At 45.6% G+C, this 22389-nt stretch overlaps 1 protein-coding gene across 1 annotated transcript in view; it reads left to right on the top strand.

The window, feature by feature from the left end:
* Positions 1 to 22389, top strand: part of TNFRSF11A (TNF receptor superfamily member 11a) — a gene marked incomplete at both ends in the record, with an annotated part of 51204 nt that overhangs the window by 4638 nt on the left and 24177 nt on the right. The window contains 3 exons of the mRNA XM_080683444.1: positions 15725 to 15810; positions 17007 to 17128; positions 20825 to 20968. Coding sequence (XP_080539570.1) covers positions 15725 to 15810; positions 17007 to 17128; positions 20825 to 20968 — 352 coding nt within the window. The remainder of the gene's footprint in view (positions 1 to 15724; positions 15811 to 17006; positions 17129 to 20824; positions 20969 to 22389) is intronic.

The following is a 22389-nucleotide window of genomic DNA, read 5'->3' as shown; positions in this document are numbered from 1 at the left end:
GAAAAATACCCCATTCTTGCTTATTGTGTGGTCCTGTGTGTCCAGGGTTGCTTTTTTGGGTGGGGACTGGCGTGGGGAAGGGGTGTTCAGGGATCTCTCACAAGGACAGCATCCTGTACTCCAAGGACCTATGTGCAAGCATAGCAGTTGCGATTTTATCTGGATGTGTTGTATGTAGGCTGGGCAAAGACGTGATCACATGTCTGTGTTATGGGAAAGTGTCGGGGTGGGTCCGGGGGGCAGTAAGGAGGCCACTGCTTGAATCAGGTCATCACAGTGGTGAAAGGAGAAGCGAGAGCAGGAGTGCTTCAGAGCCAGCGGGGCTGTGCTCCTGCTGACCCTACAGGGCCAAAGGATGTGGGCTGGTCGGACCTATGAGTTAAAAAAAAAAAAAAAAGATGTGGTTGATGGCAGAAGAAATAGCAGACTGTTTGGGTTGTCTTTTTTCACAGTTTATTGGGGACATTTTTGTCTTAGTCCCAGTCAGAATGTTGTTCAGGTTCAAGTAAAGAGGGATTTTTTTTTTTCCTAAACTAGTAATAATGAAGGATGAAGTTTAGGCTATTGAACCCCAGCTGCTTTGGATTATTTTATTGGGGGACAGACAAGTACCTTAAATTCTATAGAGGCAAATAAGCTAAAAGCCAAGGTATTGGGATCTGCAGGAAATTGGTGTGCACTGGAATTGAGAGCCGTTTCCTGACCTAAAGGTGTCTTGATTCAAAAGTTCAGGATGTAGGCAGGGCTCTAAAACGCAGGACTAAAGAGAGATAAGCAGGCAGTGATCCCCAGATAACCCAGCCTCAGAGCAGGTGTGACCTGACCCGTGGTCCTCCCACACTGGCCCCCAGCAGAAGCAGTGTTTACCTTGAACCCATAGGTTGGCAGAAAGCTCCCCTTGCATAGAACACATTTTTCCTGGTGGGTTGGTAGCGCCCAAGATGGGTGCTTCCCTTCCTCTCTGCCCAGCTCCCTAATGCCTCCCCCATCCAAAAAAGTCCTAGCCCAGCAGGTGACAAGAGGCCCGTCTGGCACAAACACAATCGCAGCTGCCAGGGTTCAAGTGGCAGGAAGAACTGACTGCAAGAGCTACCCTTTCAGTTCATCAGAATAATAATAACTTATTACATTTCCTGTTCAGTGTTGAGAGGACAAGAGCCACTTCCTCCAGCTACCAGAAATTTGAAGACTTTCCATTAAAAATGAGGAAGAAAAACTTTAACTTTTTGCAAATATGATAGTTAAACCCGGCAAATGGGAAGAGAGGATGTGTGGTATTGCATAAATCCTATTAGCACCACAGTTTTGGCTGGTTTGGGTTCTCATTACCTCCCCCAAATGGGAACGGAACCACTTCCCTACGGTATCCATTTAAAAAAAAAAACACTTGCTACTTTTTGAAATATTGTTAGCAACTTGTAACTTAAAAGTGTATCCTTAAGTAGCACAAACAGCTGCTAAACTCATATCCAGTTAAAAAACAAACAAACTTGGGAAGGGCACTTCCCTCCTCTCAACTTTGTACCCAAGGTATAAAAGCAGGGTATAAAAAAGAGCAAGGTGTAAGACCTCTGAAACTTTCATGGTAATTGAGATCATCAGTTCCATTATTAAAGTTTAGCCGAGATTATTCTCATCTGCCCTTGCTAACCCTGGCTGATCTCTTAATAATTCTCAATGACAGGAACTTCCCCAGAGCAGACCTAAACCTAACATGTCACAACTTGATCCCATTTCCTCAAATTTGTTCTGTCGTGGGGGTAAAGATCAGTTGGTCAATGTCATCTTTATTTTAATGGTTCTATTATTGAAGAGTGTTCGCCCACAACTTCCCCTTGCCCAGGGTTATTCATTCTAGTTCCTTAACCTCTCTGTCAGCTTTCCTTCCTTTCAAGTCAATGGATACTTATTTGCATTTACTAGTAAAAACCAAAAACAAACAAAAGGCCATAAGACCTGGTGGAAAACCTCAGCCTTTTGCCACACAGCCTCTGACCCAGGACGCTGCCATCCAGCAGGGAAGATCAGACATCACAGTCTTTATTCCTTGCAGGTCCGTGGGCCTAATCCACTGCAAAGAGGAACAAGCGAGATGCCCGGGGAACACAGAGAGGACAGGATGGACGTGGAGAACTGGGCAGGTCGTGCCTGCTCTGGTCCTGGACGGACAGGGGAAGGGGCTGAGATAGGACACGCAGAGCCTACAGGACTGAACTGTGTCCCATCGTGATGTCTGGAGCCCAGGGCCTGCGAGAGGGACCAGGGAAGGATTAGGCCAATTGGGGAAGCGCTGGGTCTGAGTCATGAATGGCTGTACAAACAAACCTCAGGAGCTGGGACTAGGTCCTGGGGAGAGTGTGGTCCCTGGACCCCGCCCCTGAAGCCCACTGAATCAGAAACTCTGGGGCTGAGGCCCAGCAGTCTGGTCTAACAGCCAGGGGATTCTGACATATGTCTGAGTTTGAGAACCGCTGCTGTCGGCTGTGGGATTCCATCAAAAGGTTCTGTGCTCTGCCCTAAGTTACTAATAGATGGTTGACATATATTAAAAGTTCCTGCAATTTGTTGAGTCCCTCCTGTACCCCAGTCGTGTGCCGGGGGCTTTACAGTGATGCTCTCTAATCCTCAGCCCACCTTGCCAGAAAGATGGGAAAACAGGCCCAGAGAAGCTAAGTAATGTGCCCATGTTTGCACAGCTCATAAGCAGCAGAGCTGGAATTTCTCCTGGGTGTCTGCTGTAGTGGCCTGGTCTTACCCCCTCAGGGAATCTAATACAGTGAACTGTCAGTGTGGGGAGCAGAAGAAGGCCCTCCAGGGATTGTGGGGCACAAGCAAGCTCCTGCGTCTGCATTGGTGGTGGTCTGTCTGAGTGTGCACATTCATTGAGGGCTTTATGCATCAGAAAGACAAATGCTGTGACTTTAAGGCTAATGGAGTTTGCAACGGCTCCCCAAGTGCTCTCAGGACAGGGTCTGTGTGCCAGTGAGTTGATCCCTGACTCAGAGGAAAAGGAATGTGACACATCGAGTCATCTCTGCCACTTCCTGCAGTGAAGGCGTCTCGGAGGCCACACTCCCCCGTCTGTACTGTGCATCTGCACTACAGCCGTCCTCTGCCCCACTCCCCACGGGGGATGGGCCTGTGTTTACCTCCCTCCGGCCACCTGCCAGGCTCTGTACTGGATGGTGGGGTCGGGGCATGGGGGGTAGGAGGAGAAACGAGGCTTCTGAGCCCCAGGGCCGAACCCAATGAGCAGGTAAATATAGCTCGATTATATTTTTAAAGGTTCTGTCTGTCTTATTATAATCACAGTGAGTCTGGGAGCTCCTCTCTTGGCCCAGGTGACCTGAGCTCCTATTTTGAGTGTCTACCGTGGCACATCTCTAAGTCATTTCTATTACCGACATTTTTCTCAGTCGGCAGCAGGAGAAAAGTTGGAATGAGATAGAGGGTCAAAGCATAGATAGCCTTGGGGACACTGCCAGGCGTCCAGCTCTCTGTTGGAGCGAGATAGGAAGCTGCCAGCGGGGTTTGGGTGGAGGGTAATAATGTGTTACTAGTGCACAGCAGCAAGAAATCTTGGAACAGACCTCTGACCCTATGACATACAGGGACGGTTAAACTCAGCAGGAACACCACTGGAATCTTGGTCCTAAACTGTAATGCATCAACATCTAATGGTCGCAAGGTTTCAAAATTTAACAATGAAACCATAAAAACATGATCCCTGTAACCAGGCCATTGAGGGCCTATTTATGGGTAAATTATAAATGGCTAAGGCACCATCATGCACAACCAACTGGTTGTCAATAACCACTGTGCAGAGCAGTCCTCACGGGTGAGGGATTGAAGAGTGATGGGCGCCGGCTCCTCCGTGCCTGGAAGCGGGTCTGGAGTGGCCTCATGCAGGGGCCTCATCCCGTGTGAGAGGCGCCCCATTCCCAGGGTGAGTGACAGGCATGAGAGGCAGAGCAATTGTGTTTTATGTTATTAAGCAGACCCATATTCCGTTCCAGTTAGAAAACAGAATTTGAGCCCAGGAAGAGATATTTCATCTTGATTTTGCAGCCCCTCCCCTCTGGGTAGCTCTAGTTTTGCACGCAAATTGGTAGAATCTTTCCAAGTCCGTGCTTGACAGTGTGAATCTGATTCAGATCTAGTAGGAAACTATGATAGTCTTCTGTACAGGGAAGTTATGAGATCAAACTTGTCCTTCAGGAAAAATTACTCATTGATCGAACAAGAGTCTGAGCCTTGCTACATGCTTAGCACTGTTCAGTCTTCTAATCACCAACCCATTGAGCACCTGTGAGGGTGCTGAAAGGCCAGGAAAGTCAGGTCTCTAGCCTAGGGCCTGGCAGGACCACAGTAGATGTTTCCTAAGGGCCAACTCTGTCTTCACTCCCGCTAAGGATCAGTGGTGTCCAGCGTTGGGGGAGCTGGTTCTCTCTGTACAGTGTGTGAAAACATGAGGAAGTTCTGGCCCTTCGTCCTTACTGGAATCTCTGCCCGTGCTGCTCAGAGAGACCATCAACATCACATGGCAGCATTGTTAGAAGTACAGACTCTCTGCCCTGGCCAGTGTGGCTCCATTGGTTGGGCATAGTCCTCTGCACCAAAAGGTTGCTGGTGCTATTTCCAGTCAGGGTACATGCCCTGGGTTCGGGCTCAATCCCCAGTAGGGGGAATGCAGGAAGCAGCTGTTTGATGTTTTGCTCTCACATAGATGTTTCTCTCTCCCTCTCCCTCTCCAGACCTACTGAATCAGAATGTGTACTTTAATAAGATTCCCAGGTGATCCCATGCACATATGAGAAGCACTGGACTTGACTGTGAGGGCCAGGGGCAGTCTAGTCCCTTCCCTGGCCACTCTGGGGGCTCATGACCTTATTAGCTTGGTGCACCCCAGAATGAAGGCAGAGCCTAGAAGGGTCCTTGGCCTCCAGCAGATCAGGATGCTGGGAGCACAGGGGTCATTGATGTTCACTACAGGAAAGAAGAGAAAGTAGCTCTCATCTGGAATGAATGCAAGTTTTTTTGTTTTTAATTTAAGAATGGGGGGAGGCGGACCTTAACCATTGGGAGAATAAAGGAGCATTCACTGGCGCCTTTGGAAATGTTGAGTGTAATACAGGGACAAGTCAAAGCCATCCTAATTGCCGTGTTTAGGAAACAAACCTATCTTGCACTTTCATTTCAGGTAGCTCACAGCTGCAAACTTTTTAAACTCTTTATCTCTCTGGAAGACAAAGAAACTTGCAATTACAGTGTTGAAATGCAAGGTTATTTCTTCATTTTCCTTTGGGGCATATGTTCTGTTTCCGAGGCTGAGATAATAAATGCATTGTGAGGAGAGAGAGAAAGGGTTGCATGAAGATCAATGGAGCTTTGAGATGCGCCTGTCTGAATGAGAGCAGCCACCCTTTCTTCCTTTAAGGAGCAAATCTGGAATCAAGGTGGTGAGGGCAACAACGCTGATGTATCCGGAAAATAAGCAACTTTCAAGATAGTCCAATGTTTAATGTTTGCTAAATCAAATGGTGACTATGCCAAGACATCTAATAGGCCACCGTTACTCTACATTTTTAAGGGTTGTTTTTGTTTATTTGTGTGTGTGTGTGTGTGTGTCTTTTATTCTGACCTAAGTCAGATTTTTTTTTTCTGTGCAAAATATCTATTTGAAAAATACCTGTGGCAAAATGGTTAAGATAGTCAGTTTTATAGTATGTGTATTTTATCACAATTAAAAATAAAATGAAAAAATACTCTTACGGGAAATGTAGTTCCTGCGTGGTAATGAAAATAGCATGAAGTGCTTGTTATTCAAACCTTTGTGGAGTGACAGCAATGTCCTCCAATCTGAACCCAAAGTCAATATCACAGAAGCCTGGTGCTGCGGTTGTATATTAACTCATGATGTGAATAAATTCTGCCATCAGTGGGGAGGCTTTATGGACCACCCTCCCCTCGCTGCAGTAGTCTGACCATGTCGCCCACACTCCCTCCCAGGCCCGTTGCAAGTGCTTTGACATCCACCGGGAATACCCCTCCTCCTGACCTGGCTGTGAATTTCATGTTCCCCACTTTACTCAGGTCTCCACTGAATGTCAGCTTCTCAGAGGCTCCCGTCATCATCCCATCATTTTCCCTCTTTTGTTTTTTTCACAAAAGTTATTACACCCAGATTTCATTATGTGTTTCTTCCTTGTCACTCTTCTCCTGTGAGAAGGACTCCCTCTGTCTAGTGTCCATCTCCTGTATCCTCAGAACCTAACATTGTCTCTGGCACACAATATGTGTTCCGTTAATAGTTGAGGAAGCAATGACTATAGGTTTAACTTGTTCCACTTTTAGGCTGTAAATTCGTTGAACATGTCTTACCTAAATGCTAAACCTCCTAGATTACTTTCTAGAGAACCAGGCAGTGATGCTGTGTAGAGTGAGAGCATTTTTCTTCCAAAGGAAAAACAAGGATGTCTTTCGAAGTGGTGAACATGAACCTAAGAGTCCTACAGCCCTCCGATTCCATCCCTGTCCCATTAACAACTAAACTGAGTCATGTGAACAGATCCAGGCAAAATAAATCACCCTATAAAAAATTGCAAAGGACTTGAGTAGACACTTCTCCAAAGAACATATACACATGGCCAACAGACATATAAAAGGATGTTCCACATCATGAAATCATTAGGGAAATGCAATAAAACCCACAGAGAAAGACCACATCACGCCCACTGGGATGGCTATTACCACAAACCAAGAAAATAACATGTTGGTGAGGACATGGAGAAACTGGAACTCTCTTGCATTGCAGGTGGGATTGTATTAAACAGGTGTAGCCACTACAGAAAACAATTTGATGGTTCCTCAAAAAGCTAACCATAGAATTATGCCTCAGGTATAGTCTCCAAAGAATTGGAAACAGCCTCAAACAGATACTTGTGCGCCAATATTTACTGTACAAGTCACAGTATCCAAATGGCAGAAACAATCCAAGTGTCCAGCGGAAGATGAATGGGTAAATATAAGGCGGAACACAAACTAGAATATTATTCTGCCAATAACAATGAACGGAGTTCTCAGCTTTGCGCAGTGGCAGTATCGTAGCCAGTGAGGTTTATCTGAGGCGTGATTATTGCTAACTGAAAAAAAAAAAAAAAAAAAAAAAAAAGAATGGAGTTCTGACACATGCTACAATACAGATGAACTTTGAAGACATTATGCCAAGTGAAATAAGCCAGTCATAAAAGGGCAAATATTGTATGACTGTAAGGGGTCCCTAGAGTAGTCAAATTCATAGAGACAGAAAGTAGAATCGAGGTTACCAGGGGCTAGGGGGAAAGGGGAGTTCCATGGGTAAACGTTTCTGTTTGGAGTGATGAAAATATTCTGGATAAAGAGGAAGGTGATGGTTACACAACATTGTGAATGTAATTAATGCCACTGGATTATACACTAAAAAATGGTTAAAATGGCAAATTTTTATTTATATATATTATCACAATAAAAAAGTTTTTAAAGTACCCCAAAGTTTTTCTAAAAAGGCACTCAAGGGACATACATAGAAAGAGTGAAATCTGATTTTTCATGATGCAAGACAGCCCATCCCCACCTCCCTGAGATGAGCTTTCTTTCCCTCCTGCAAATAGAGCCCAAGACCCAGAGTGGCACTTTGTTGTACTAATATGACCTCTACCTCTGCTCTTCTCTGTCTGTGTCCTCCTGTGTGAAGAGCTTTGAGAGGGCTGGGGCGGGCTAATTCTGTTAGTCCTGGGCGTGGCAGTCCCTTGCACATCTATATATGAGAGCCCTGGGAAGATGTCTCCCAAAGTGTGAAGCAGTAGAGCTCGAAAGAGATGGATGCTTTCTACTGTTCAACCCTGGACCAGACAAAAATCCTATCATCTGTTCATAGTTATGTGAAAAGCGTTTACAAGGGAAAGGCGAATGATGCAGGCCAAGAAATGACTGGGCTTCCTCTATTATTTTATCAACGCATGGTCTCTATATGGAGGAAGGAGTTGGTCCATATTTGTGATTTTCAATGAGTCCAGTAGGACTCGACCCACTGAGATGAAGACTTTCGCGCTGGCATTTTGAATACTCCTTTTCAGTGGAAACACATTCATAAAATGCATTACAGAATGCCCCACATCCTTCAGTAGCAGGTCAATTGTAATACTGGTGTGTGACAGTCATAATTTTCTTCACAATCTTCTCAAACTGGCCACATTTTTTAACAGTGTACCACTCAAAGAATACTTGGACCTCACTATGGGCAGCAGGTTTGTTGTTGTTTTTTCAAGAGCTGTGTGTGAACTACATTTCTGTGAAATGACTTATATTTTAAAAACTCAAGAGAGTTTTCTGTTTAAACTCTCTGATTCTCTGTATCCATTTCCGTTATGACTTAAACCAAGGACCTGGCTGGTAGAAGTGGGGCTTTGGAGTTTTTAACATGTTCCATAGTTCACTGCATCCCCAGGTGGAGTGAACCAGGTGATCCAGTGGGGTTCCTGGGAGATCCTCAAAGCCACCCCTTATTCTCTTTATGTCTTTATAAAGATGCTGTCTCTATAAATGCCTGTGTAATATTGTGAAGCATGAAGCGTGAAGCTAGGGTTTGTCCAAAAGAAAATTGAGTCTGCTGCTTTCTCTGTAAACCTATAAGCTTAAAATTCTCTCTCTTACGTTTATTTAAAGTGAGAATGTCTAGAAGGGCATTCAGTCATAACTCAATGATGTCCTAGTTACCAGAATCCCTAGCAGATAGGATCTAGGCTGCTTTATCAGCAGACACCCTGAGTAACTAACTGTCTCTGCCCCAGACCAAGGGTGGCTTATGTCACTGACTGAGCCCTCAGACGGAAAGCCACTGAAATGACTCGGACCGCTTGTCAGGACTGCAGTCCCTTGAGAAAGCATTTCTTTATGTGAAATCAATCAGGCCTTTGCAGAAATAAGCCCCATTGATGAAAAACCTATTCTTCCAGTCCCCCAGCTGACAGCTTTTGTGTGTGCGCAGGTGAAGAGTCAGGGGGCTGGGGTGTCAGGAACGTGTCGGGCAGGATTCCTATGTGGGTCCCCTTCCTGTCTTCCACGCTCTTTCTTCTTCCCAGTGACACTCTTTTTCGTTTACGCCCTCGGGGAGCGATCTGAGTACTGATGCGTCCTGCTCTGCTCAGGTGTGCACATTAGCACCCCCTCTCCTGACTGCAGGCCAGGTGTGCGCCTCTGCTGAGTGATGAATGGATTACTTCATTCTCCCCGAAGCCTCCTAGCAAGGTCTTCAGCTTCAAAGGGAGGAAGCAAGCCTGTTTTCACTGAGTGCTGCTGCTTGCCAACGCTAAGCCATTTACATGAGTTACCGTAGGTCTGACCCTTAGTACAGCGGGGTGGGCTCAATTATTAGCCCCATTTTACAGGTGAGCAGCCTAAGGCTTAGAATTGGCTTTTTTTTTTTTCTTCTTACCCTCCCACTGTAAAAATGTAGACAGTTTATTAAGGAAAATGTCAAAAACAAACAACAAAAGAAAGAAAAAGAAAACAAATGTCTGTCAGGGCCACACTGGAAGCTCAGTTCTGAGAGTTGTCCTTGGTAGAAAAATCTTCCTGCCCCGCAGCCCACCTGCCCTAAACCGGTGGGGCCACCTGGCCAGGCTCCTGCCTCTCCCTTCATCAGCACTCCAGGTACCACCCTCCACTCCTCAACCCATGTTCTCCCGGCCCCTACCTCTGCTCCACGCAGTTCCCACATTCTGGCATGCCAGCCTTTATTGCAGTTAGCATTTCATGTTTCTGTGGAAACCTGTCTTATCTGATTTCTGAACAACCAATGACTCCTCGATGGTTTCCACTTCCAGGTACGAACTTTTAACTGAGAAGCACGATGGCGGGATGCTTCTTTTCCATTAATAGACACGTGGCTGTGCCATGATCAAAAACAGAAAGCTGGAGCAGATAGAGAAGGACATCTGGGAGCCCCCAGGGAAAGGGCGCTAAGAAAGGGGCAAAACCAAAAAGGCCCCCCTCAACATCTCAAGCTAAAGGGTCAGCGTTTTGACTCATAACTGCAATGTTTGTGAGGGAGAAACTCAGATCTCTTTCTGGCCTGTCTGCTCAGCCAGCTCAGAATAGAGACATTCAAAGCAACAGATAAGAAGTGACAGCTTCCTTTGTAGTTACTGTAACGTACCTATTTCAGTTTTTTTTGCTGAGAACAAACGGCTTCAGAGAGAAAGTTGTCTGGTGTGGGACCAGCAAAGGAAAGAAGCTATCTTGGGGCGCTGGGGACACAGTCACTAGAAATTTACGCATATTCTCTTTGGGGCAGGAGCAGTTTCAATGGTGACTTTCATTAGGACATTTTGTTTCAAGGGCAGCAGGACTATTAAGGTGTTATTTCAAATTTAATAGTTTCTCTCTTAACGAAAACCACATCTTTCAGTTCTACTGTAGCATTCAGAAATTTGATACCATCTTTACTTATATTATAGCCCAATTCTCAACTACAGTCACGGATGATATTTTACAAAATAAAATCTATGGAAAATCCCGCATTTGCTCTCCAGGGTTGGCTTCATTTCCCCTCAATTTGACCGAAGGAGCCACGCTTCTTTCTGCTTTGTTACACGTCAGCGAGGATTTTCAATAGAGCAGGAAAGCAACTTTATCTCCATGATGACTTTCACCGCAATTGGATGGATGAACAGCAGGAAAAAGAAATATTTCAGTCCACCTGCCCTGCAGGATCCTAAAAACAGACCCCAATTCTCTGTAGCTCTGTGCAAGGTGTCTTCTGCACAGGGCTTTTCAAAATGAGACACCCCTCCCCCTCAGCTCTGCATCAGGAAATAAATCCATGTCTCTTTATGAAGAGATTTTTTTAAAGTATATTTTTATTGATTTCAGAGAGGAAGGGAGAGGGAGAGATTGATAGAAACATCAATGATGAGAGAGAATCATTGATCAGCTGCCTCCTGCATGCCCCCTAATGGGGATCGAGCCAGCAACCCAGGCATGTGCCCTGACCGAGATCAAACCTTGACCTTCTGGTTCCTAGGTCAACGCTCTACCACTGAGCCACACCAGCCGGGCTATGAACAGAATTTTGATTGATGATCTATTAGCTTCCTCCTGCTTCCCAAAGTCTTGCACAGACTGTGGACATGCTTGTTCCAGAAGAGTTTGTCAGCTCTTTGTTAAAATAAACACCAGCTTGTGTGCCCCCAAACATTTTTGTAGTTTATTGATTCAGAACTGTATTTGGACCCTGTCAACCCATGGCTTTTTTTAAAAGAAGACTTCTAAGTATCATAAATCACATGATATTCCCAGACACAAGCACTGCAAACAGACCTGACCCCAGCTGGCCTCCAAGGCAGCTGCTATCCACAAAAGTTCCCCCAATGGGTCCCAGATCATGTCTTCTTTCTACCTGCAGGAAGATGCCCAAGAAATGGTGACACTAGTTACCTGTGGGGAGGGCTGCGGGGAGCGAGACTCCCCCAGAGCCTGTGGTAGCTTTTACATTGTGTAGTATGTGACTGTATCCTTTCTTCAGCAAATAAAAAATTTTAAAGTGGTTCTGCTTTATTTGCTTAATGAAAACAACTATGGTTCAAAAGCTCTGTTATTTTAGAAGGAAACGATTCACTCTTAAAGGTGAACTAGAAACAAATCTAGATAACTAAAAGTTGGACATCTCAGCTTAGTTACCAAATGCCTTCTGTTGCTGCACGAGAGGGTAGGTGGCTGACAGGATCACACCATTTCCTGAGAACTGCAGACTTGTGCTGAACCCCTCTGTTCCCCCGGAGATTACTTCCATACCACTCAAGCAGGAGCATGCTTTTATCAATGACTGCCTTGCTGGAATTGCTGTCAATTACTAGAGCCACCACCTCACAGCCATTGGGAGCTTGGTCTTGGAGGATGGAGCTGGGTCCAAATTCTGAGCCATTGGAAGGGAAGGGCCCGAGGCCCAGGAGGGACTTGGGCAGCCTGGGGGCTCTCCCCAGCTGCTGGTGAGATGGTAGATATTGAACTAGAATTCCTTAGGGAAAACGAGGGGCCAGACTGGGAGGGGCTAAAGAACATTCATTCATTCACATACAAAAATGCCTTTAGGGGGATACCTGTGGCAGGCCTGCCAGGGAGACTGGCATGAATGAGATCCAGCACAGGCTAACAGGAAGCCGAGCCAAGCAGGTGGGACTAAGGGACTTGGAATCTGGGAGTCAGGCAACAGAGCCAGTCTGGGCTTCAGTATTGAGACACAAGTCCCCAGGGGACCAGCAAAAGCAAGATAGGCCAGGGAGTCTGACCTGGATTTCCTGGTAGTTACAAACACAAGGACTGTGGTGTAGACAACAAAGTGGGGAGCCTGTCCCAGCAGGTTCTGCACAGGATCCGGGTGAGCCCAGTAGCGGGTGGGCTTTGCATGCTGGGCAAGGCCTGGGGAGCTGCTGCTCCTCTAACAGAGGGTTCCTCTAGAGCGGGGCTCTGCTGTGGGGGGACAGACAGTCAGGACCCAGTAGGAGAGAGGACCATGATGTGCAGGCACCTTCAGAGAATTTCCCACAGTCTCTTTATCCCCAAGCCATACTCCTTTAAATATATCCATGTATGACTGTTGTTTTCTAAGTGGTATATTTATTGCCATTTTGAAAGCTGAAGGTGTACTGAAAAGTATAGAATGTCCCTGGAGAACAAAGTCAGGTTCTGTTTCAGCTGTACCTTAGATTAGATTAACACCGTGATTTTCTGCCTCCCACAGCCCATTTTCCCTGGAGCAAAATTGCTGCTGCTCCTTAAAAGACCTGTAATCCTATAGGTCTGTCTAGCAGGCCTGTCAGTTGGGGGTAAGGAAAATGCTCTGGAATTCAATAGCAGCAGCCATTGTACGACCACTGCTGAGCTGTGCCCCCTTTTTTGTTGTTATTACTTCTCACCCAAGGATATTTTTTGCATTGATTTTTAGAGAGAGTGGAAAGGAGGAAGACACAGAGACACACACATCGATGTGAGAGGGACACATAGATTGGTTATCTTCTGCACAGGCCTCAATCAGAGTGGGGAATAGAGCATGTGCCCTTGACGGGAATTGAACCGGAGACCCTTCAGTCCGTGGGTTGTTGTTCTATCCACTGAGCCAAACTGGCTAGGGCAAGCTGTATGTACCCTTTTAAAGACTGAGTTTCATGGTATATGAATTGTATCTCCAATTTAGAAAAAGAAGACGTGTCTAGGTAAAGCCTCAGTAAGCTTAGGAGACAGAAATGAATCCTAATGAGTAATCTGTGACAATCTGGTTAGGAACTAGGACCTCTGGTCACCTCTGGAATCAGTGACTTCCCCATTTTTGCCAGGAGGTGAAAGCCTGGGTTAGACGGTGGGGGGTTGAGTGAATCACAGCCACACTCCTAGGCATGTAATGAGATTGTCCGTGTGCTCAGCAGGAACCAGGATCTGGAGCCCAGGACACGGCTAGCACCTGTGTTCCTGCGCAGCTGCTTCGGGGTAGCCCTGTACCGAATTCCCCTAAAAAGAACCTTTCTGCGTATGTTACACAGAATGTGCGCTTATCTTACAGAGACTGTTGCAGCTCTCTTGTGGGCCAGCCGCCATTGATAACCTTTCTCATCTGAAACACAGCCCAACCACATCGTTATCTCGTTTGCCTCTGTCATCAGCACTGCAGCAGGGTTCACATGCATCCTATCCGACAAATGCGCGCCGACCTCCTTCCCCTCTGCCGCCGTGCCTCTGCTCATCGCCCTCCCATGCGCATGCATGACTGTGCTAGACACAGAAGGGGCACAGCAGCCTACAGAGAAACAGGTTCCTATAAAAGCAAAGAGAAAAAGAAAGCGGAAAGGAGTGGTGCTGTGATTTCTGGTTCGTTATTCTTCCTAGTTCCCACTGGGCTCATGGTGCGGTCCTTGAGGCCCTGTCATGTGGTGAATATTTTTTGCATTGATTTTTAGAGAGAGTGGAAAGGAGGAAGACACAGGCTGGATGCGCGGGGAGCATCCAGTTCGTGTTACCCAGTGTCCGCAGGCGTGTGAGCCAGGCCTAAGGCAGCAAGTCTGGACACAAGCTTTTTGGCACACATGGCTCCAGGAACACGTTTGACTTTCTCATTGACCTCAAAGTAACCATCCTGGACCCGTCCCTCCTGTAAGCCCTTTGCAGGGCCAGCGTGAGGTCAGAGAGGTCCCCCACCCGCTCACTCAGCCGGCCTGCGGTTTGCTGGTGCTCTCTCTATGGAAGTTCCTTCCATAACCGAGGTATTTTGAGGTTGTGTGGCTTCTAAACTATGTGATTTCTACACCTTCCATCCACGTGCAGAGGAAGTTCCCCGTGTCATTGTGCTCATCTCCCCCCAACTCTGCTGATGTTCTCCACCCCACCCCACCCCACTCCACCCCATATGCCGTTTCAGACCTCAGTGCCTCTGTTTGAACCATTCATAATCTTTTAAGTCTTCCTTCCCTCTGTCCCTACCACCACATGCCAGTTCCCTTTCCCCCATCTGGCCAACTATTATTTATCCTGCAAGACTGAGCTCACTTGTCACGTGCCTTAGGAAACCAGCCCCAGTCTTCAGGGACGTAGGGGCCATGGGCTTCCATCAGAAGTGTAAGGGTGTAAGCTCCTGGAGGGCAAGTGTGTAACTTTGGATCCCTGGGCCCCGGAGGGGAACTTGACCCTGGTATGGCATCCTTTGGTGTCTCTTCAGCTGTTCAGTTTCACTGATAATTTCTACATGATTGCCTGTCAGCGCGTGCTGTTTTTCTGACACCAAGTAAGCTGAAAAGAGGTTTTCTGCGGCACATTGATAAGAATCTCTGAGTGAATGTATGGGACTTGGCTTTTTGGTTTGTTTTACATACAGGGCAGATTTGGAAATTAACCTTTGTGCTAGAATCAAACAGAAAGGAAGCAGAGACCCAAAAAGCAGTTTGTCGGGGTCCCTCAGCCAGCAGGCGGTCAGGCCTCCTTGCTCCCAGCCCACAGAGCTCCTGTCACAGCTTGGTGTCCCACTTTTCAATATTCTCTGCATGTTTAACATTTTAAAAGGTACGCAGGGTTAAACATCTTTTAGAAATCAGAGGTAGCTTATAAGACCAAATTTGAGATTCCCTTGTGTAATATACAAGGGTGGGCAAGAGTAGGTTTATATTGTGAGCACATGAAACAGTTTATCTTGTATTATTAATTAATTGTTTTGTTATTTCCCATGCGAACAACTCTAAGTCTGCTTCTGCCCACCTGTACCTGCTAAGGGACCTCCTTGTGTCCCCCTTCAGTTTATGATCAAAGCTGACTGAGCATGTCATCCATCATGTGACCCACAGACATGGGGCCAATTTCCTATGTGGCTTGTCTACCGCAGTTTTCAGACTTCTGCATCCAGTTTGTCAGTTTTCCTTTAATTTCTCATAGTGCCATGAGTATGACCAAAATATTTTTACATGTTTAAGTGGATTTTCATGCCAGGATCCGTTTGTTGTATATATTTTTTGGGAAACGGGCTAGAATAGGAAAGTGACTTTTGGGAGGGGTTAATAATATTACATTGATCAGTCTCAGGACGGCTTATGGTGTTTTCTTATGATTTTCCAAAACGTCAATTTGATGATTCATTTTTTTGTTTGTTTGCTTGCTTTATTCTGGAAGAACTTGTGCATAACCTCTGCCTGGTATCATTTTCTTTCAGGTGACTTTTCAGATCACCCCTCCGTGTGCCAGCGAGAGGCACTATGAGCGTTTTGGACGGTGCTGTAACAAATGTGAGCCAGGTCTGTACTTCTGAGCCACCTTTCATCACCCCTCAGGAGTAAAAGGGGCTTTTTTTTTTTTTAAATCTAAGGAATGATTTCTATCTGCCAGATGAAAAAAGAAATTGGATGGACTTTTTATGGTAATGGCAGGTGGTAATGTCTGTCACTCTGAAGACAAAAACCTTTCTTTCAGAAGATAAAATCACTTAAAAATGAAAAGCAATTTCATAAGCTGGTACTTCATTCATGCTGGAATGCTATTTTCCAAAACACTATTTCTTGAGAAAAAAGAAGGCATCTAAAAGCGTGTTCTAGCACTTTGTGATTCAAACTCTTAAAATAAGAAATTCACCTTTTATTGAAAAGTACTATCACATTAAAAAATTGGGGTGGGGGAGCCATACCGGAATTGTTGCTGCTGAAATTGCCTACACCCTGTTACACCTTCTCCCCACCTATATACCTGCCGAGGAGCAGAAGGTGGGCTGGTGACAATGACTGCCCCAAACTTGTTCTGCCAGAACCTGGCCACACATTTCTATAGCCCCAATGAACTCCCAAGTCCACGGGGTCCCATTCACTCATTGCTCTGGGGGAAGAGAGCACATGTCTGAGGAAAAGGTAGTTAATAAGACCCTCAAGCATGTCAAACTCGCCACTGGGGCATGTGGCCCGCTGGCCACGAGTTTGACATGCTTGCGTAGATATCTCAGCTACAAATACTTCTTGGATGTGCAGAACCAAGATCCAGCATGTGTGTGTGTGTGTGTGTGTGTGTGTGTGTGTGTGTGTGTGTGTGTGTGTGTGGTGTGTCCAGATTGACAGTAGGGGACATTCTGAAGATAGGAGGGGAGGGATGAAATGAAACCTCTCCTGCTTATCCCCCAGGGAACCCCTCCAGTTCTACAGGCCCCAGTTTGAAAACCCTTGTTCTTTACCTTACTCAGCAGAGGTTCGGGGTGGAAAGGATGACCTTTCCCATGGAAGAACTAAAAGACCCCTGTGACCACAGGCCCAGCAGCCCAGAGAGGCTATTTCAGCCAGCTGGGAGCCCGAGGAGCGTCACTGGGAGATGTGGCCTTGTGTCCTGTAGCACACTCTCTGGGGGACTTCCTGGGACCGTGGTCATGTAAATGGTCCAGTAAATTGGTGCATTTTTGCTGTTTTCTTTTTGGGATCTTTCCGATTAGTGTATTTCCCCCTTCTAATTTAAGGAACGTACATGTCTGCCAAATGCACTACTACCTCGGAAAGTGTCTGTCTGCCCTGCGGCAGGGATGAATACCTGGACACCTGGAATGAAGAAGACAAATGCTTGCTGCATAAAGTTTGCGATACAGGTGAGTCAGTCATGTCAGCAGGAAGTGGGGATAATGATATTTTCAGACTCAGCGGTGCTGCGTCTTTGGGGGACAGAGGAAGGAGTCTGACCACAGCAGGATGGGCTTCAGCTCCCAGCAGTGCCGTGTTAAAATTCTTCTCTGAGAACTTTTGTTCTGGACTATGTTTGTGTTGCAGTTTAATCATGGAACACATCTTAGAGCTGACAAAATATTTCCCCATTGTTTCCATGTGTGTTGTGTTATTTAATCCTCACAAAAACCCCTGTGAGGTAACCACAATGATCCCATTTTAAAGATGAAGAAAACTGAGACTAATAGAGGTTAAATGACTTCAAGGTTATCCAGTGCGAAGCAGGACTCCAAATCAGGTCTTCGGACTCCCGAGTCTTCTTCCTAAATGATAAATGTCCTATTAACTTGACAGTTTGATCTCTTTATCGGTCTGCTGTGGTTTTTTTGCCTCAAATTTTTTAAAATTATGGTTTATTTTCAGGAATCGGGATCAAAATATGCCTCTTAAGTCTCAACCTACAGGTTCCTTTCCTTCCTCTTTTTCCCTTTCCCATTCAGTTTATCTGGGAGAAACCCTGTTGTCGGTCCTGTGGTTCCCACAGCCTGGCTGCTGCTGGTTGCACCCCCTTGGTGCTGTTTAGCCTTTTCTTCCATCTCCTACATTTCTTGTAAAGTGGTTGTGAGATCTAGAAGGCTGCTCAGATTCTGATTTGTTTTTTTGTTTTGTTTTGTTTTGTTTTTGGCAAAACTCCTTTGTAGTTGGTAAAATGTAGTTATGTCAGGAACCATGTAACAGCTGCTTTTCTCTCTGTATGTGATATTAGCAGCTATTGACAATCATGGCCTAGATCCATTCTCATTAGGCAATGATCCAGTTCTATCATTCCTTCATTTCTTAGCTGGGATGCTTTGTAAAGGGAATTCCCCTCATCAATGATTCATTAACCTGAAGTACACTATGTATAGGGAAGACAGAATGAATGCTGCAACTTTATCACTCTTCAAAACAGTGCCTTGATCATCCAGCTTTCTCCAAAGGATTTGCATGAATATTATGAACTCATGAATTTAGACATATCTGAGGTGTTTCAGTCTACTGCAGTTATTAGTTTTCCTGGTGCTCAGCTCATCCCACCTCCAGGTGGCCCCACCTTTGGTACAACCCCCGGTATCTTGAAGAGCTCCCTTGCTTCCTGGCTCATGTTGGGACACTTCCTGCCCTGTACTTGGAACCAGTCATTTCTCCAGGAATTCCTGATCACTTTCTGCAGAACATCTTATTTAGAGACCTTGACCTGAGCGCTATGGAGGTTCATTGGTTCTGGATTGATTCTTATGTGTAGGTTTTTCTCTTTCCCAGTGGAAAGAACTAGGAAATAAATATTTTTTAAAACCATAATTTTCCTAATGTGTTTGAGACAGCTGGCAGGTTTTGTTTGGAGAAGATAACATGGAAACTCCACTGAGCAGAAGCATCTGATCAAGTCTCTTTTCTTTCCCACGACTTAGTAATGACCTTGACTCATTGCTGTCTCTTGGAAATAAAGAATCATCTGTCTACTGCCAAAACCGATTGAATTGCAAAGCCTGGCTCATTAAGATATTCAAGGATATGCCAGGCTTACATTCACTTGCATTTGAGTGGGATACGGAATTAGAATTTTTCAAGGACGCGACAGTGTCTGTGTGTGTTCCAGGCATCATGCGCGTGTTTATACACACTGGCCTTGGTGCCGCTGAGCTGGCCTGGACCTCAGAGAGTGGGCCTGGAAGGGAATAGAGATTTCTCCAGCTTCACCATGCTTGGGCCCAGGAATGGGGATAATAAATGTGCTCCTTCCCTCCCCCCACTTGCTGGCTGCCACTTAGGCAGTTAAGGAGGGACCTGTTTCCTGTTTGTTTCTTTTCCCCATAGAACTCCGTTCTAGTTCGTTCAGGCTATTAGAGCAGAAATCCACAGACTGAGTGGCTTAAACAACAAAAATTTACATCTTCCAGTTCTGGACGCTGGAAGTCTGAGATCAGGGTGCCAGTATGGCTGGGTTCTTGGTGAGGGTCCTCTTCCTGGTTTCAAGACAGCAGTTTTCTTGTTGTGCCCTCACATGGCTGAGAGCAGAGAGAGGAAGCAAGCTCTCTGTTGTCTTTCTTATTGAGGGCACCAATCCCATTCTTGAGGGCTCCACCCTCATGACTTAATCACCTTCCGAAGGCCCCACCGCCTAATGCCATCACATTGAGGGCTAAGAGTTCAATATAGGAATTTTGAGGGGACACAAACATCAGTCAATAACAAACTCCAAGAAGTGTTCAGGACTATACAGTACGAGGGCTGTTTGGACAATCCGGTGAGATGTGTCCTTCAGGGCAGAAGGGCTGATTTAAGTAACGTTATTGTGCTGTGTCGTGTTTTTGCGCAGTTGATTCTCACCATTCGGAACATTTATGTTCTATACAATCACCACAAACACTGAACTAGCAAATACTGAACTGCTGTTCCCAGGAGAAATACAGGTTCCTGTGAGCCTCTGGTCACAGCGTTTTTGTCAACTGATCAACATATAACCTTGTTTTATGTGTGTTTCTGTTTAAGGACACTTTATGTAATAAATACTTTGACTCATTAACATTAGACTCACAACCAAGAGCGCTGTAACTCATGCCTGAACCAAGTTTTTCTAACAAGTATTTTGTCCATAAGACACATCGCAGCCTCCTCGGGCTTAGAAGCACTAGACAGCGCCTAAGCACTGCACTTGGAGGCCATTTTAAACAGTGAAATCACTAACGAAAAACACAAAAATGCCCAAAAATAGGACTCTAAAAAGACCACTAAAAGAACACGTTTCCAATATGAGAGCTGAAATATTAAGGCAGAATGTGTTACCTTATTCACCCTCACCTGGCAGGTCCCCAGGGGCTGAAATTTCCCCTCACTCTGCGAAAATGCCAGGAGTACTGATTTGGGGGCTACAATGACATTTTAGCCAGGAGGTGAAACTGCAGACCTGAATGAGTGGCTAATGAGGATCAACTGTGTGTGAGCAGTCACCTCTCTCGCACAAAGACTGAAGAGGCCCAGGAGATTGGGGTAACAGGAGGGCACTCTGCTGTGAGGTGTGAGAAAAGACAAATGTATTATTGTGGGAGAGATGAATTTCCAAGTATGTCTTCACGTCCCACCTCTCTACTCGTCCACTTAGCTAATCACACAGTGACCCCAGTCTTCGGACACTGAATAATTGTGGCCCTGCAGGATCTCAGGAGGAACCCTTAATCTCCAGGAACCCCATTCTTTTAGGTCCTATCTGGCATTGGTGTTAAGGCTATTTATCACATTTGAACTTACTAAAAATCGAGAGATTATGAAGTCTATTTCTCATTAGTAATCAGTGATCATAAACTTCCAGCCCTTAATCTTTCTACTAACACGAAAATTGACTTTTAAAAAGCCCCTCGACTCTTAATTATTGAGAGTGAAACCCCCCTGGGATTTTTCAGTGCCAGCACAGGAAGCTGAGGGGACTCCAGTGCTCCTGAAAGCCAGTGACCTGAATGCGTCAATGTCTGGGAGGAGGCTGGGCACTGCATTGGGGGAATTGGGAGGGGTGGGGGGCTGGCATGGGGTGCACCCCACCCATGCATCCTCGAACTACCTCACTGCCCTGTTTCTCTCGCCTGCAGGCAAGGCCCTGGTGGCGGTGGAGCCCGGCAACCGGACAGCCCCGCGGCGCTGCGCCTGCACGGCCGGCTACCACTGGAGCGAGGACTGTGACTGCTGCCGCCGCAACGCCGAGTGCGCGCCCGGCTTAGGCGCCCAGCACCCGGGTACGGGGTTGCTTCCCGCGTCATCCGCTCTCACCAAGCCTTGCAAACACCTGGAGGCCAAAGCCGGTTCTGAGACGGCTTCCCTGCGTCATTCACGCTCCGGGGAGCCAGGTGGCGCTGGAGGAGCTTGAGGGTCCCCTGAGAACGGAGCCCCAGGTTTGGTTCTAACAAGGACCTGTGAGCGCCTGGCCCACGTGCTGGTCTCCAGGCTCCTCCATATGCGAAGCTTTATGCTCCCGCTTAGGACAGAACCGGATAATGCAGGGGTCCTCCAACTGTTTTTTTTTTTTCTTTTTTTTTTTTAAACACAACAAATTTGTGCATCCGCTTAGCAGAATTTTGAAAAAATTATGCACCCCCTAGCATATTTTTAACTTGACAGCTCAAAATTTTTATTACGAATTTAAAGAGTTGCTAAGGATTTCGTTTCCAGGGAAAGATAGCAATAGTAACGCATTCTAAAGTTTTCAATGGAGTATCAACACTAATCTATTTTAAAATGCACTCATCGCCTCACCTGTGGGAAAGATATAGTTTCTTCCCCTCCTTTGATTTGTATTCATTTCACCTTTCCTGCAGAATTTTGTCCTAATGTATTTTTGTGCTTGGAGGGTTTTTGCTAATCACCTTTCATATCCAAAATTATGCACCTATTTGAAATCTTAATTTTAAAAAATTTCTTGTGACTCTGAGTTCTAGGGGTTAAAAACACTTCTTCTGGACCAAATTGTTACTGCAGTTATTACACAATAGGTCAAGAATGAATATATTATATTTTGCTATATTATTTGAAAAGTAAAGTCTTTACAAACTTCTGAACGATTGGAGTTTTTTTGTTTTTTTTTCCAATTAGTTCATATCTTCCGGGTTGAATACAGTTTATTGCTAAAATGCAACAGAATTCAAGATCAATCCTGTTTCCACTAAGTGCTGAGAAACTTGTTCGCATAAATAGCTAAACAGCTAAGGAAGGACTCCCGTGACAGGAGTGTCCTCAATCCTATCAGCACTTTCTGAGTGACATGTCCCAGATCACACAGTGATGTGACATCAAAGTTGTGTTTAACAATTGCTCAGTTAAGAACTCAACTGTGTCCTTCAGTTTTGTTGAAAGTAAATAAGTAGAAATAATCTTTTTGACTCAGAAAAGTGTTTCTTAGCGTCACTTACATTCTGACTTCTAGGAAGTATACCAAAGCAGTTTCTTTAAGACGTAACAACTTACTAGTATTTATACCCATTAATCTTTCCCTTGGAGGCATTTTTTTAAACCCAGAATACTTGGACAGGGTTAAGAGAATTAAAATATTATTAATTTCAGTTTATAATGAGGAAAGTGTCCGTCAGAGAATCTAACTGGTACAGTCAATACTGAGTATCAGATATATCAAGTAAACCAGATAAGCTTTCTCTTAAAAAGG

Source organism: Plecotus auritus, assembly GCF_963455305.1.
Source record: "Plecotus auritus genome assembly, chromosome: 8".
In the NCBI taxonomy this organism is placed as follows: Eukaryota; Metazoa; Chordata; class Mammalia; order Chiroptera; family Vespertilionidae; genus Plecotus; species Plecotus auritus.
The sequence above is the reverse complement of the archived record's forward strand: the minus strand, read 5'-3'. Positions and strand labels throughout refer to the sequence as shown.